The following is a 14,719-nucleotide window of genomic DNA, read 5'->3' on the forward strand; positions in this document are numbered from 1 at the left end:
TAACGAAACACGTGTCGGCTGGCTGTGAATTTCTACTTATGTGACAACCAAATAAAAGGAGATATACTTCATTAAACCTACGTGGGACTTTTGTTACTGTTAATCATATCAAGCAGCACTCTACTTGCTTGCACTTAATCCTTGTGCGCGGGATCTTGTTTCTTAACTCTTGTATGTGATTTTTCACATTTAAATTGAGGGGTTGTTGGAGTTTCCCCTGCCTGCCAGCACCAGTGATTGTTGTCTTTTGTATTTGATATACACGCTAATTTTTGGTTGTGCGCCAATTTTTCCTGTATACTTAATACCCTTTGGCTGTTGTGTATATCTTTTACAGGTTTCACCACTGTTTTTGGACCGAGCGGTTTTGTCGTCTCCGTAACCTGTTTAGGTGGTAGAGGGTTTTTCTGAGCTTGCGTCTTTGGCTTGATGCCCCTGTTTGGATCGATGGGCTTCGGCTCGACCGATTTGGTGTGGTCTACCTTCAATTTCGGTTCAACGACTGCCTTGGACGTAGCCCTTTTGCCTTAGTCGACAGGCTTCTTTCCTTTTTCGCCACTCGAACCAGATTTGGTCGAGTCGACAGCCTTTGGCTTCGAGGTCGATTCAACGGCCTTTGGCTTCGAGGTCGATTCAACGGCCTTTGGCTTCGAGGGTGTTAAGGGAACTGTGGCCTGCGGGTCGGCGCCCTTTGGCTTTATCACCTTCGGTTCGACGACGTTCTGTCCAAAGACTGTTGTGTCACTTAGTTTCGGTTTTGATGGAACCAACCTTGGATTACGTGTCTCAGAAGGCTCTTTTTTTATGTTCTTAGCCGGGCGGTATGGCGGGCTGTAGAACTAGTATCTTGATCTTGGCTAAGGCCTGCTGGCGATGCCTCGACTTGAGTCTCTGATATTGGTGTAGTGTCTGTATGGGGCGGTGTACTCACGGTTCGCCCCTTGTCGTCATCGGAGTCGTCGACAGTTACGATATCTTGTTCGTATTCTTTAACATAGACTATCTGTTCTTAGTCGTCGATATAATATTCAGAGTCGTGCTCTGAGAATTGATCTCCCTCTTGATCCGAGTCTTCGGCGTAAACCAGTTCTTCTTCAAAGATATTCTCGGGCTCCGTTGCCGACCTCTGCATTTCTTGCCTTGCCGCCTGTCTATTCTGGATCGTCTTCTTGGACCGGAACTGGGCACAAGCTAGGCAATTGTCTTCATTATGATCTGGAGACAAGCATTTGTTGCACACTGGATGTTTATCAGTGTGCGGGAACTTAGAGTTGCACTTCAGGCAGTTTTTGAAAGGGCTTCGTTCCATCGACCGTTGGTCCACGTGGCGTCGAGAAGGCCTAACGGTCCGATTCGACGACTTGAGTGCAAACTAATATTAAAGGAGGTTATCGGTACCGATCGCGAACAATACCGACGAAAACCAAAGGCCTTTTGAAAAGTTTCTTTATTCCGAACTTGGAGTGCTGGAAAGTACATCCGAACCCACTGTCGGAAAAAAACAATCTGAGCTTGGAGAGGATGCCCATGCGCACTGTAGTCCAAGGGAGGAGCCACCTATCTCGTGATACTTCAAAGACTCTTCCAGGACAACAATGTGCAATCATCTAGACCCAACACTAGGTGGCGATCCATGCACAGATATGAATTCAGCAGCCCACATGCCTCGAACCTAAAGTTTATAATTATGCAATCCCCAGCGAAGTTTTCCTCAGAGGGCCCACCCTTCCCACCCTTTGTGTTAATATGATCCGATTAGCCCCCTCCATTGGAAAATTGCAGTTTTTGGACAGCCAATGAAGGGTTTTATTTCCGAGTATATCATAATTTTCCACTTGATCATTTCTTAGTTTGGAGACGTTTACAAGCACCGCAACATAGGCACCACATTGGGGGGTAATTTAATAGAAGCTGGAGTCTGTCTAGTGATAACTGTCATCAGACCTTTATTACCCCTTCTAGTTTGTTCTAGAGGTGCTAATTTTTCATTTACGCAAAGGCCCTGGTCTGGGGGAGCGGTTACGCTTCTTCCAGTAGTTTGGGTGGTGGTCTTTGGCAATTCCCCGCAACTTTGATGGTTGTCTAGTTGCTTATTTGCGGGAGCTTTACTCAGGCTTAGTGCCATAGGGGAGCTGTTATCAATCACCACTGTGGTTCCTTTAGTTTTAGCATTTTTACCTTTGTTTCCGTTGTTTACACCTCTCTACTTGGTCTTAATTCCTGGTGGGACCCCATGCTAAGTTTGTCCATATTTCCACTTAATTTGTGGACCTCCCTAGCCAGGTATCCACTTTTTCGTGTAAAGGCCTAATCAACTCGATCAGTTTATTAAAGACTGCTTCGATGTTATAGTTACCAGGGGGTGTATCTAGATTTTTCTTAGACCGTGTACGTGTGGTGACCATATGCCCTGCTGTGTTGGTTCTTTTATCCCTTTTCACCTTCGAATTGCCCTGACCTGATGTTTTCTTTTTCCGGCCTTTTGGTTTGACCGAAGGGGATGGTGAAGGGTAGGGGCTAATGTCTGTAACAGACAGTCTCGGTGTATTGGGGATACAGGAATGGTTAGTACCATTATTATTTATACCCCTTGTTAAATCCAAATCCGCATCAGCTTCACAATGGGGCTAGACCCTCTACTTATATTGACCTGCTCGCCAGCAGGACACTTGACCCCATGGAAAGCAGCCTTTCAGTGCGGTTGATTTCTTCTGTAAGGGTGCGAACAGCTTTTACCAGATATGTGTTGATAGTATTACAAGCATTATCAAGTAGCGGTTTGGCACGACGCCTTGCCATAGTTAGTAGTCTATTGCCTGGGCGCACCCCTACAGCAAGTTTACACAGCAGCACTATTATAGTGAGTTTAAAACGTTATAATAGGTTCAATGACACTGAGAACACACATACGCAAGGATGGATCAAAAGGATGAGTTTGTGGATATCACTCAAACAGCGTTCCAAACCTTGTTAGGCCCAGTCCAGCCTCCTCCGGGGGCCTAAGATTGTCCCACCCTTGTCCCGAGCTTCTCCCGGAGCCGCGCGTCCCGCAAGGAGCCTCTCTCCTTTTAGCGCCTCCGGGCGCGGAAGTGGGCGTCAGTATTGCCGCAGGGAGACCTGGGAGCTGTAGTCTCCACCCTGGGCGGCCGTGCGATGGTGCAGGCGGCAGGGGAGACAAACAGCAAGAAGACCCAGGCGCAGGCAACAAGTTCGTAACAGGTAGTTGGTGGTCCCTTGCGAGTAGCAGCCCCGCAGGTTAGCAGGTAGGACCCCAAAAAACAAGAACAGTAAAACATGAAAGGCCCAGAAACACCCAAAAAACTTTATTCCGATTAACATCTACAGGAGAAACTGTATATACACATGGTGTGAGAAAGAAGGGGTAATCATGGGCGGTAAAATAAAACTGTTAAAATATAGACTGAAAGTCAGAAATTTCATTTTACAGCGCTATAAAAAGGAAAGAAAAAAATTAATGAATGGTTCTCAGAATGTAAATTTATAAGCTGGGTATTTAAAATAGGACATAATGTGGCAATTGAAAGATATATCCTAACTCAATTGAAATAATTGTATGCTATACAAAAGTTTGAAAATGTTTGGTGTAATATATATGCATAGACTGGTTATGAATTGGGAACTACCAAGACCATAAACCAATGGGGCAGTTTCCAATAGTAAACAGGAAATCATAACAATCGGGGTTTCCTGTTAGCAGTAGTATAAAAAAATAAAAAATCGTGTAACAAATGAACCCCGAACAAGGTATACGAGGATACCGGAACGCGTGGGTGTTTGTGCTGGTTATATAAATGGAGTCAAGAATAAATTAAACCTTCAAAGAATACTGATTGTGTGTGGCTTAATCGTTTCTTTCTGGAAGCATTGTGGAGATATATATATATATAGTATAAGGGAGTGATCGCGTCTATTTAATTAGAGTATTTGTATAGTAATATTAAATTTACATGTATTAATTATATTTACAAAAAATGGTTTCTAAGTATGATTGTAGTTTATGGCCTGTTTACATATTTGTACTGCTAGATTTTGCTCTTACCATTGACTAAATGTACCTTGCTATTTTTCCATGTTATAATGTTGCCAGTGCGCTGTGATGAACTTTGCTTCACTTGTGTAGTCTGTTTATTATGTTCATCACCAGTGAGGTGACATCCTATCACGTGATGGTCTGAGAGGGTTCAAATATTTGTAACAAATGACTAGCGTTTTTGTGAACAAGGTAACTGGGATTGCCGAAACGAGTCTCCACATTGCACAGAGCAATTTAATTGAAAAATAAAATTCATATCACCAGCAACTCTCGGCGTATTAAAGTGTCCATTTTCTTCGAGATTGCTTGCAAAGCAGTTTGGAATACATACATATCCGATCTCTTGCAGGACGTCCAGTGTATCTTATCTTATATCCGTTATTACTGGTTTATTAATTAGTATAATTATTGATTCATGCCTTTAGATTATAAGTTTGCTAAATTTATTTGAATCTTATGCATTTGGTATCTGAGACAGCCTTTGTTTAGAGAGTATTATGTGATAAACCTCAAGCCTTATTCTAAAAGTGATAGAGTCTTTGCATTTTGTTGTTATATAAAAGCCCTTTTCAAAAGGTGCTGTTTGTTTTGTGGTGAAGTCTTGCTGTGCCAGGGGTGGTAAGACATGCTCAAAAGTGTTTATTATTCAAAGGTGCAATGGTATATTTGCCTTCCCGTTGGGAGTGCAGAGATTGGGTGTGGCTTATTGGTGAGAAGCCACATTCAAAACAGATGTATATAGTGTTCTTTGAGGAGAGCTCATTTTTCTTTTCTGCTCTTGGAGTGATAGCATTGTATGTTGCTAGCTCCTTGAATGCCTCTTTTCCCTGGTTCAGTACGATTCTTCCTCTTCTTCGATCGGCTCAGGTGTTGTCTTCAGTATTAGTTCCTCTACGACCTTTTCGCTTACAGTACTTGTTTTCAACAGTATCTTGAATTATTCCAAGCTTTTTGTCAGTCTTTTTTGCATTGTAAAAATTAGCCATTTTGTCTTCGAGCCGCTTCCTTTTTTTCTCCATCTTGGTCGCATGTGTTTCAGCGTCAAGACTTGTCTTTTCAGTTCTCGCTCGTTGATGCCAATACTGTCGTCTACTATTGCTTGGACCTCTTTTTTCGACGCCAAGGCGTCCTTTTCTAGATTGTCTTTCGCAGTTTTTGTGTTTTAGGGTCTTTGCTATTACGGAGTCCTTATCCAAAGATCCTACAGTATGTTTTTGCTTGGATGCAGCTGCGGTCGTACAGTGCTTCGACGCAGAGGCTCCCTTTTTAGAGTCTAATTTTCAAGACTCTAGTTTTTTTAAGGTAGACTACTCTTACCTCCTTCAAAATCTTCTCTACTTCCACGACTGAAACATCTGTCCTTGGCGCCTTCGGGTACATAATTTTCCTCCTCACTGGAGAGGCCTGGTCTCGCAGCAGTGGTCCTTCGCCTTGCATGTTGTAGGTAGCTCGTTGCTGCTTTTCTCTCACCCGCAACGTCTTTGGGGTGAAGACTGAGCACACGTTACAGTCCTCGCTTCGATCTAGCGGTAGGCAAAGTTTAAAGACCAGATGCTGATCCTTCCGAGCATACCCGTGGTGACAGTGCTTGCAAAACTTGAAAGGTGTCTTGTCAATTACTGCGCAGAGAGCCCCCTGCATGCGCATTCTCCGATAGTAGTCGTTTCGGATTGAAACTTGAAAGTAGAAACGTTCCACATATTTTTCTCGAGTTTTTCCTTATTTACGTCAAGATCCTTCCGTATCGATCCAGACCAAACGGCGGAAAAAAAAGAATCCGAAGATGGCGACCAAAGGTGGGAACTTCCGGAGGAAGCCAGTCGACGTCACAAAAGGACACCAAATGGTGGTACGTAGAAGCCACCAAAAACAAAAAAAGAAAATGTAAAGAAATACTACAATTCCGGACCAAACCAGTAGATGGTGGAATAATGCACAGCATGTGAATCCAGAAAAGATTCACGCTGTAAAACTGTTAAGAAAAACCACCTATGGGTCAGGGCTCCCAACAGCAAGGCTAGCCACAAGCAATTAATAATCAAAAAGAAGTGCCAATACTGTATGTGAATTCTGAATCAATTATCTCAACACATTTGAATAAAACAAAATGTCTTGGTCTCACATCCATGAGAGAAGATGTGAGACCAAGACATTTTGTTTTATTCAAATGTGTTGAGATAATTGATTCAGAATTCACATACAGTATTGGCACTTCTTTTTGATTGTAAAACTGTTAAAACAGTCCATTTTGAACTGAAGTGAAGGAGTGCTGTAACTGATTCAATTACCAAACATTTTTTTTAATCCACATGAATCTGAGGAAGTAATGCAATTAAAAAGGTGTTATTTTAGAGTTCTTCACCCCTTCCATGCTGATGACGGCCCCCATCCGTCATGCATTACGGTGCTCGTGTGCTCAGGACGGCTGGGGGGAGTCATAAAGCCATTGATTCTTTAAAAGCCTAGCACACGAGCAAAATCGGCCCAGCATGGAAGGGGTTAAAAGAAAGATTGTTAATGGTGGAAGGTGAATGGCAGCAAGATGTTAGGACAGAGGGGGACATTTATATTGATTAAAATATACATGGGACAAAATAAGCAACAGTTTGGTTTCACTTAAAATAAGACAAAGGCTCAAAAGAAAATCACTGCTCTCCTCTAGGCTGAGTACCTTACTTCAGAGCCATTGCAGCAGTACTAAGGCTACTCTTTCTGCACACCAACTGTACATGGTCACTAAAAAAAAATACAACACACATCCAACTCCCCACTATGTAAAGCTGCACACACCAGCCTATTTTCCCTTTGCCAGACACAGAATCGAAATGGTTCTGTAGGTCATCTGACTTACCATCTTCCATGTCTTCTTCCGTATTATTGTGACCATCAGCCATGGCTACATTACCATTGATAACTGGATTTGGAGTAATTCTCGGAGGATCATCTGCATCGCCAGCTAGAACACACAAATATATCAACTGATGAGATTTTAACAACTGACAGGATTACGCAGACATCAAAATAAAACATTTGTTTGAATTAAAACTGTTTTTAGATTATAGCTCCCGCTGAACATCAAAATAGAACACAAAATGAGCTGAAGCACATATCCGCCATAATCATTTTGATAATTTCCAAATAATTGCTGTTTCAACTACATATAAACAATTAATACAAATGCCTCCTCTTTGGGGTCCTCTCCCACAGGGGTACCTTCCATCCACTGGGCTCCAGAGAGCAAAACATACATCCCATTAGGAGTAGACATGCTGGGGGGGGGAGATTGAAATTTCACGACCACCTGAAGCAGAGCAAGTGACAATGGCAGACCCCAGTACAACACAGAAACAGCACTGTACACTGGCAAATTCTTTATTCACATGAAGTGCCACATGCTCCTAATTGGATATAGCAGTTACTTGCAATATAATACATGCTAAACTATCCCCTAATCAACAATCATTCGATAACATGAACTATGGCTCACCCCAAAAATAGATCAAGAAAAAACTATTTGACCCCTGTAAATGAGAACTGCACAGGGATCTCAGAAAACAACAAAACTCCATTCAGAGGTCATTACATGGTCAGCTAAATCAATGCCCATAACATCTAATGGGTATAAATTCATGGATTTTTTATTAGTCAATGTACAAATTCGCTGCACTATTTACGATGAAACAAGAGAAAACTAGCATTATTAAAATAAATACTTTCGGCTAACAACTGAGAAGCAAATAGTGAGCTTAGGCACTATGTTCCTATGGGCTCGTTTTTCAATCATCCATGCAATTATTCATATATTAATCAGTCTGAATCATACTTTCATTTAACCAATCATGTATCCACAAAAAAAGTCAATAGGTATATACAACATGAATTAAAAGACAGGAAGTAGAAAATGCTGCATACAGAAGGCAAGATTATGCTTGCAATAAAAAATATGTTTTTAACCTAGCAATGGGTGGCCACTTTCGAATGGCACGGAGAGGCATTGCTTGGAAGTTACAAAACGAATGAAACATTTGAAAGCAATGAGCCAGCCATCTTGGAGTGGCACAACAAATGTAGGTTACGAATACCATTCTAAAATAACCTAGCAAACAATATAATGGGCAGCCATCTTTGACTGGCACAGTGCAATGTCGAATATTGTACCAATCGAGAATGGCAGGCATGTGGCGTTTCTAGAAACGGTGGGTATCTTTAAGCGATAAAACAAAAATGTACCATCAACAAAGCAAAAGCAAAATGGCCCAAGGTTTTGGAGCAATGGCCAGGCAGGGTGCAGCACATGGCAGATGGCATGCTCTACAAGCAAGTAGCCCATTAGACCTTCATTTATCAAAAAAATATTTTAAAAAATACGAAAGGGTACCTATAAAAAATGAAGTCATATAACTAAAAGGGCTGGCCATCCACTGGCATCGAAGTATACTTATTTTCAGGTATAATTTCACACAAGGTTTGGTGACATGCATCCACTCCGAGCGAGAATGGCAGAATTGGTGTGACCAATAGTAGCTGACCGGAAGAGGAATGTTAAGGGGGAGCAAGGGGGTGCAGGTTTAATGGGGCTGTGTGTGTGTGTGGGGGGGGGGGGGGGGGGGGGGGGGGGGTTAGAGCCAAGATGACACTAACAGACTAACTGAAGACCATCGCAGCCATTGGCTAAAATATGTAAGACTGCATCCATAGCCTGAGAAGAGCAGATCTATTTGACAACCGAGATGGTATATGTAACAGGAATTTTACAAGCATAAAGGAGTGTTTGATTACAAAGCGTTGTGATGGAGAAGCAACAGAGCTGAGCAAGCTTAGTTTGCACAGGTACACATTGGATTAAAAACTGTGCCAACCACTGAACCATATATTTTAAGGGTCAAAAGCATCCATGATCGCTTCTTACTGACCAGATTTAGGCTAAACTTCTCACTACCTCCTGGCCCAACCCCGTGGCTCTCAGATCAGTGCCTCATGCCCTGTGGCTGCGACGGTCTGTCTCCTCAGGACATGATGCACTTTGTAAAGTTTTGTAGTTTTTAGGAGGTTCCAAGAAAGTCTTATCATTCCTCTTTGTAAAAAGCTTGTTTTAGGAGAGTGAGGCCTGCTTTCATCTTTTTACAACTTTCCAAACGATACCGTACTGTATTCGCTCAGCTATTTAAGGACCACCATCTGACTTCGGTCAAGCTGTGATTAAAAATAAATCCCACTATCAAAGTTAAACTGTAATTAGATCACACTGGCCACATTGTTTGGTTATTTTGTACATATGTGGAGTTTCATTTATGTTTGCATGACTAGCGGTTTTATCTGAAATAAAAATTAAGTTTGATTTGATGACTGTTCTCATAGTTGGTATATTGACTATTTAGATTAATAGCCAGGCAGGAGAAAACAAAGCAGATGAGTAAGACACGTCCTAAAAACAAATCTGCCAGTTGCTAATTGTAAGTCTATACCACTGGCAATTGCTCACGGTGGTATTCCAGTCCACTGTTTTCATCTACTATAAATGGACAGAGACCAGCCTTATGCAAACTAGTCTGGTTCTTGCTCCAGTAGCACCGTCAAGGCTGAACTGCCAGGCTAGGTACCCTCTGAACAGAACACAACCAACATAAGACCAGTTTCAGAAACTTAGCCTTGTCAATGAAGTTTAGCTTGAATCCTGTGCAAGGCTTACTTTACCTAAAAAGTACTTCTTTCATACACAGTTAAATACATAACAAAATTAGAAAGATCTATAAATTTACAGTTTGTAAAACAATACACAATTCATCCTATAAGGACATAAGGATTCTCACAGTTCAAATCTACATTGAGCATTTGTGATGGAGGTTAACCAGCATCAAGAGCCTTTCCTACTTCTTTAACCTGAGAGATTTCCTTTAACAAACTTTACATCATGTTATTTCAAATACAAGATGGGGCGTGGCCTGGCAGCATGGAGGGCTAGTCGCAGATTAGTGCAGATCCTTCCCGTTATGCCGTAACCCTTCATATATCCTGGCGGAATCGTGCCCATTGTGATGAATCCGGGGTCGCATCATGGTGGTACCGGACAGCACCCTGACAGACCTCAACTATGATGGAATTTGACTCAGTTGAAGACCTTTTCCCGGGGGGGGTTGGGGTGGGGGGGGTGGGGGGGTTCAGGGGGATTGGGGTAGGGGGGGGGGGTTTGGGGTAGGAGGGAGGGGGGGGTGTCTTCAACTTAAGTGACTATAGGGGGGGTGGAAGAGTAGCTGTTGGGGCGCTATTCCGCCATACTGCAGTTTAGACACTCCAACTGTAGTGCGCTGTGGCGACCTGGCTAGGCCGTTGGTCGGGCAATGTTGCGCAGTGCCAGGCAGACTGGTTGTATAACGAGGACAGAGGGTTCTTGCTGACTTGCTGGTGCTTACAATGTTATGGGGGTTTGAGGGGAGGGCAGTGGCTGTGGGGTGGAGTCCTGAGTCCTCAGACCAGAGGTGGGTTGTGAGAATGAGGATCTACTACCTGAGGGGAGGGGAGGGGGTGGGGGCAGGGGGTGTTCACACTGTTCTGTTTTATTGTTCTTTGGTGGGAAGGTTTAACGCTGGGTCGCTAGAGGTCTTGAGAGCTTTCAGAGGGATAAGGGGTGGGGTTCCAACACTACACTTTGAGGTCCCTCCCACTTCTACAACAGATATCGTGGTCATGTAGGATTTTCGACTTATGGCAGGCAACCAACAGACCTATAAACTTATAACATGGAATGTTAGGGGGCTCAATAACATGGTCAAACTGATTCAGGTAGCGACTTATCTTAGGCGGTATCAGATAAGCATGGCCTTTTTACAAGAGACGCATCACTGGGGAGACTGCCTGAAATATGTCCAACGGCAGAGGAGTGGCCAGTTTTTCACGACTTCCTACTCTGGGTTTGCCAGGGGGCACTTATATGGGAGGCACCTGGAGTCTCCTTTAAGGTTTTAAAATGTAGTCCTGATCTAGACGGGCGGTATGTGGTAGTGGAGTGGAAATTGGATGGGAGCCACATGTGTCTAGTGAACGTTTATGCTCCGAACACTGATCGGGACTTCTTGGGTAAGGTCCTGGGGAAATTGGACTTGGCACCAGACGTGGAACTGATTATTGCAAGAGACTTCAACTGTGCCTATGATGGAGAGAGAGATGGGCACCCCCCGAAAGTGGATGCCAAACCCAAGACACGGGAAGCCATGAGGCAGATGCTTAGCAACACTCACTAACTAGATATATGGCGGCACCGCAACCCTGATGGCCGGGTATACTCTGGTCACACTCCGGCAGCTAACATATAGCAGGCTGGACTATTGCTTTATACAGAATACGGCAGCCAGTTGGATACTAGAGACAGTACCTGGCCAGATATATGTCTGATCATTCCCCCCTGCTGGTGGCATACACTTTGGGCCACCCGCGTTCCAAAAAACCGATGTGGAGTCTTAACACCGAGGCATTGATGGACCCGGTCTATAAAGAGACAATCGCAGCAGGGTTGGAAGGCTATTTTGAGGTGAACTGGCACACAGCCAGGTTGAAGGCGCTCAAATGGTATGCGATGAAAGTAGTGATGAGGGGGGTATGTATGTCCACTGAGGTGGGGGGCGAGTGCTAGAGCGGGACCTAAAACATCAGGAGGAACGCTTAGCGGCCCTGGAAGCAGAACTTCCTACAGACCAAGAGGGATTGGCCAAATGGGCGAAGAAACAATAAAAGATAGGGGACCTATGGGAGTCACTGGGAAAGTATAATAGGACCACAAGTAGATGTCGTTGGTACACAGAGGGAGATAAGGCCAGACGCCTACTGGCGCGTTTGATCAAGTTTGAGACACAGCCTCTCCTGATACTGGCCCTTAAATCCGATCAGGGTTAACTGGTTTATACGCAACACAAGATTAATACGGTATTTACCATGCACCTCCAAAAATATATTCCAAGCCGAAACCCAATGTTGCCCCCTAGGCTTTGGAAGCCTACCTTGGAGATGGACCTCCCTTGCCTTGACCCGGAGAGTCAAGAGTCTCTGGGGGTGTCCTTTAGAGGGAGGAGGTAAGAGCGGCAATCGCTCACTTTAAAACATCTAAATCCCCTGGGATGGACAGCCTGGCAATGGAGCTATATAAAGAATTTGGGGGAATCCTGGTTCCTAGGTCCTGAACATTATGGAGGCCGGTGAGACAGGCATACTTCCTGCCTCCATGCGTGAAGCGCTGATTGTTATGATCCTCAAACCGGGGAAGAACCCCTTACTCCCTGCCTCCTACAGACCAATCTCTATGCCGAATGTCTACCTTCAGATTATTAGTCAGGTACTGGAAAACAGATTACTTCCATATCTCAGGCAACTGGTGGATGAGGACCAGTCTGGTTTTATACCAGGGCGGCATGGTCATGGACATTGCCAATAGCTCAGGAGCTATTGCATTGCAAATGCTTGTTTGATTGGTCCGGTTACAAATGTTGCAGATTAATTCATTAGTTTTAATACATACAAGAGAACCCAGGGACCACATATGCTTTTTATGACATTTTATGGGTGAATCAGCAGGGGAACATGATTAAAACAAGATTTAAAATATGTAATACAATCCGCCCCCGTTTAAAACCATATTAAATTGTGAAATTATCACGCACTTCATATTTTACACCAGAGGGAGCGCTCAAGATGCCTCAATGATAATCCACAGGATTCACTCCTCTCAAATGTCGGTCACCAAACAGCGGAACTCTACAACTGCAGCGCGGGAACCTGCCCAGTGAGTCATCAAAACCTGGGGTGATTAACTTCATAGACTGCAGTTTTCAGCTTGTCACATGCATCTTCCAATCCCGACCTTCCACAACTCGTCACATGGTTTGGTGGCGTCACTGTTGCTTGCTGAACCAATCCCACCCTGTAAAGTGTTGTATAAAAAGGGTGGGGTGAGTTTGCTCCTGTCCCAGATGGACTTGAAGCTTTTGGCCCTGCAGAGCTTTAGCCTGCAGCACCCATTGCCAACTTTAATATCACATAATCAGAGTGGTGGAGTTTAGCGCCAAAGAGAGCTGCTGATGTAACAGGCCTCATGACCTGACTATGACGGATGCAAGCAGCCAGCCTCACTGATAGGGCTTTGTCTGCATTTCAAATTATCTGGTACTAGTTTTAGTGCTGCCTTCAGTACATTTTACTTTATTTTTTATAACTATTCAAAAGTCAACTTTGAGGAAAGGAAGAAACATTTTGCGGAACAAAATAAAGGGGGCATAGATTTGACACTCAAGTGGTCGTGACACCACTGGCCCTGTGCATTGTCAGCATGGTCAGGAAGCACTTAAGGGCCATGTCAGGTGCAAACAGACCAGATTTATTTTTTACTGCATAAGTCAATGGGTTAATCAGCTTAAGTTTTCTGTGGTATGGTCAGGGTATGATATAATGTAGCCTTTGAGTAACCGATGTAGGACACAAGACTCACATATACAGTTTACGAGACTAGCTTACGAGACTGCGCTGTACTATGCTTTTAAAAGCTAGCTGGCTTTGACTTTTTCAGGCGAAGTTGTACAGCTGTAATATAATGCAATGTGTTTGTTCAACTAAATGTTATTGTCCAATAATGTACTTTAACTAACTTTAATGATATGTTGAGTTAACTGGTTTATTAAGCGCACCAGCTGCCCCAGCAGAGAGGCGTCCCGGCGCGTACCAGCGGTGAGGGGGTGACAGAGCATAACAGGTCCGGGACCTACGGACTGGGGAAAAGAAAGGTTTTTAGAGATTTCCAGAATTCGTGGTAGTTAGTTAACATTCGAATATGGGCCGATAAAGAATTCCAGAGGATGGCCGCTCTATTCCGAAAACCGCGACCACCAGCACGAACCCTCCTGACTACTAGAAACCCCACCAGATGTCCCGCTGAGCGGAGCTGACGAGAGGGGACATAAGGTAGAAGCAGGTCAATCAATATTTTAGGAGATGCCAGTTTCAGGGATTTGAAAACTTTGTAAATCCCTGAAACGGGCATAGAGCGCATAGTATGGTATTGTATGTTTCACATGCTCCATTGTCAATATTGTTTCATTGTTGTATACAAGCCCAAAGAAACGTCGCCTCATTCCAAAAACATGCATGTATTAAGGTGGGACATGAATAGAAACTAGAGAAGGGCAATTCCGTAATCTAGAGAGAATGAGATTGCACCACTGTTTTGAGGTCTTCTTCCAGGCTCTATTGGCTGATGCCCCGTAGCTGCTCGAGTTGGTGTTGCGTGCTTCTGGCCATGGCTGTGATGTGGCTGTGCATAATTTATGCCACTTCTGCATATTTTTCAGTGGGCCTTAGGTTAATGTGTTGTTTATATGTACAAGGTTTAAACTATCTAAATAGTGGCTCAAGCTCTCGTTATTTTAAAGCCCAGTGGTTTTGGGCTTTTTTCAATAATAGGTGGCTGGTCTAATTTAGGAAAGGGTTGCTGAAAAGTGAAATAAAGCAGCGTTATTAAGCAAACGGATTTTACACCCTTGATTTTATTTGTTTTCACTTTAATTTTCGCTTAGCTAACAACCCCTTCAGTAATGTTAAGTCCAATAAAGCAGTTGACTGGATAGCTTTTGGTTACAGTGCTCGGATTCTGGCTTGCAAATTATCACTAAAGAATAGGGAATTCAC

At 43.6% G+C, this 14,719-nt stretch overlaps 1 protein-coding gene across 2 annotated transcripts in view; it reads right to left on the bottom strand.

Moving 5' to 3' along the window:
* The window catches only part of USP7 (ubiquitin specific peptidase 7), a 1,528,604-nt gene that overhangs the window by 1,415,553 nt on the left and 98,332 nt on the right, over window positions 1–14,719 (bottom strand). For both annotated transcript variants that reach the window (XM_086941365.1, XM_086941366.1), the window contains exon 2: window positions 6,906–7,010. In XM_086941365.1, coding sequence (XP_086797491.1) covers window positions 6,906–7,010 — 105 coding nt within the window. The remainder of the gene's footprint in view (window positions 1–6,905; window positions 7,011–14,719) is intronic.

The sequence above is a fragment of the Lissotriton vulgaris genome, chromosome 10, assembly GCF_964263255.1.
Source record: "Lissotriton vulgaris chromosome 10, aLisVul1.2, whole genome shotgun sequence".
NCBI classification, from domain to species: Eukaryota; Metazoa; Chordata; class Amphibia; order Caudata; family Salamandridae; genus Lissotriton; species Lissotriton vulgaris.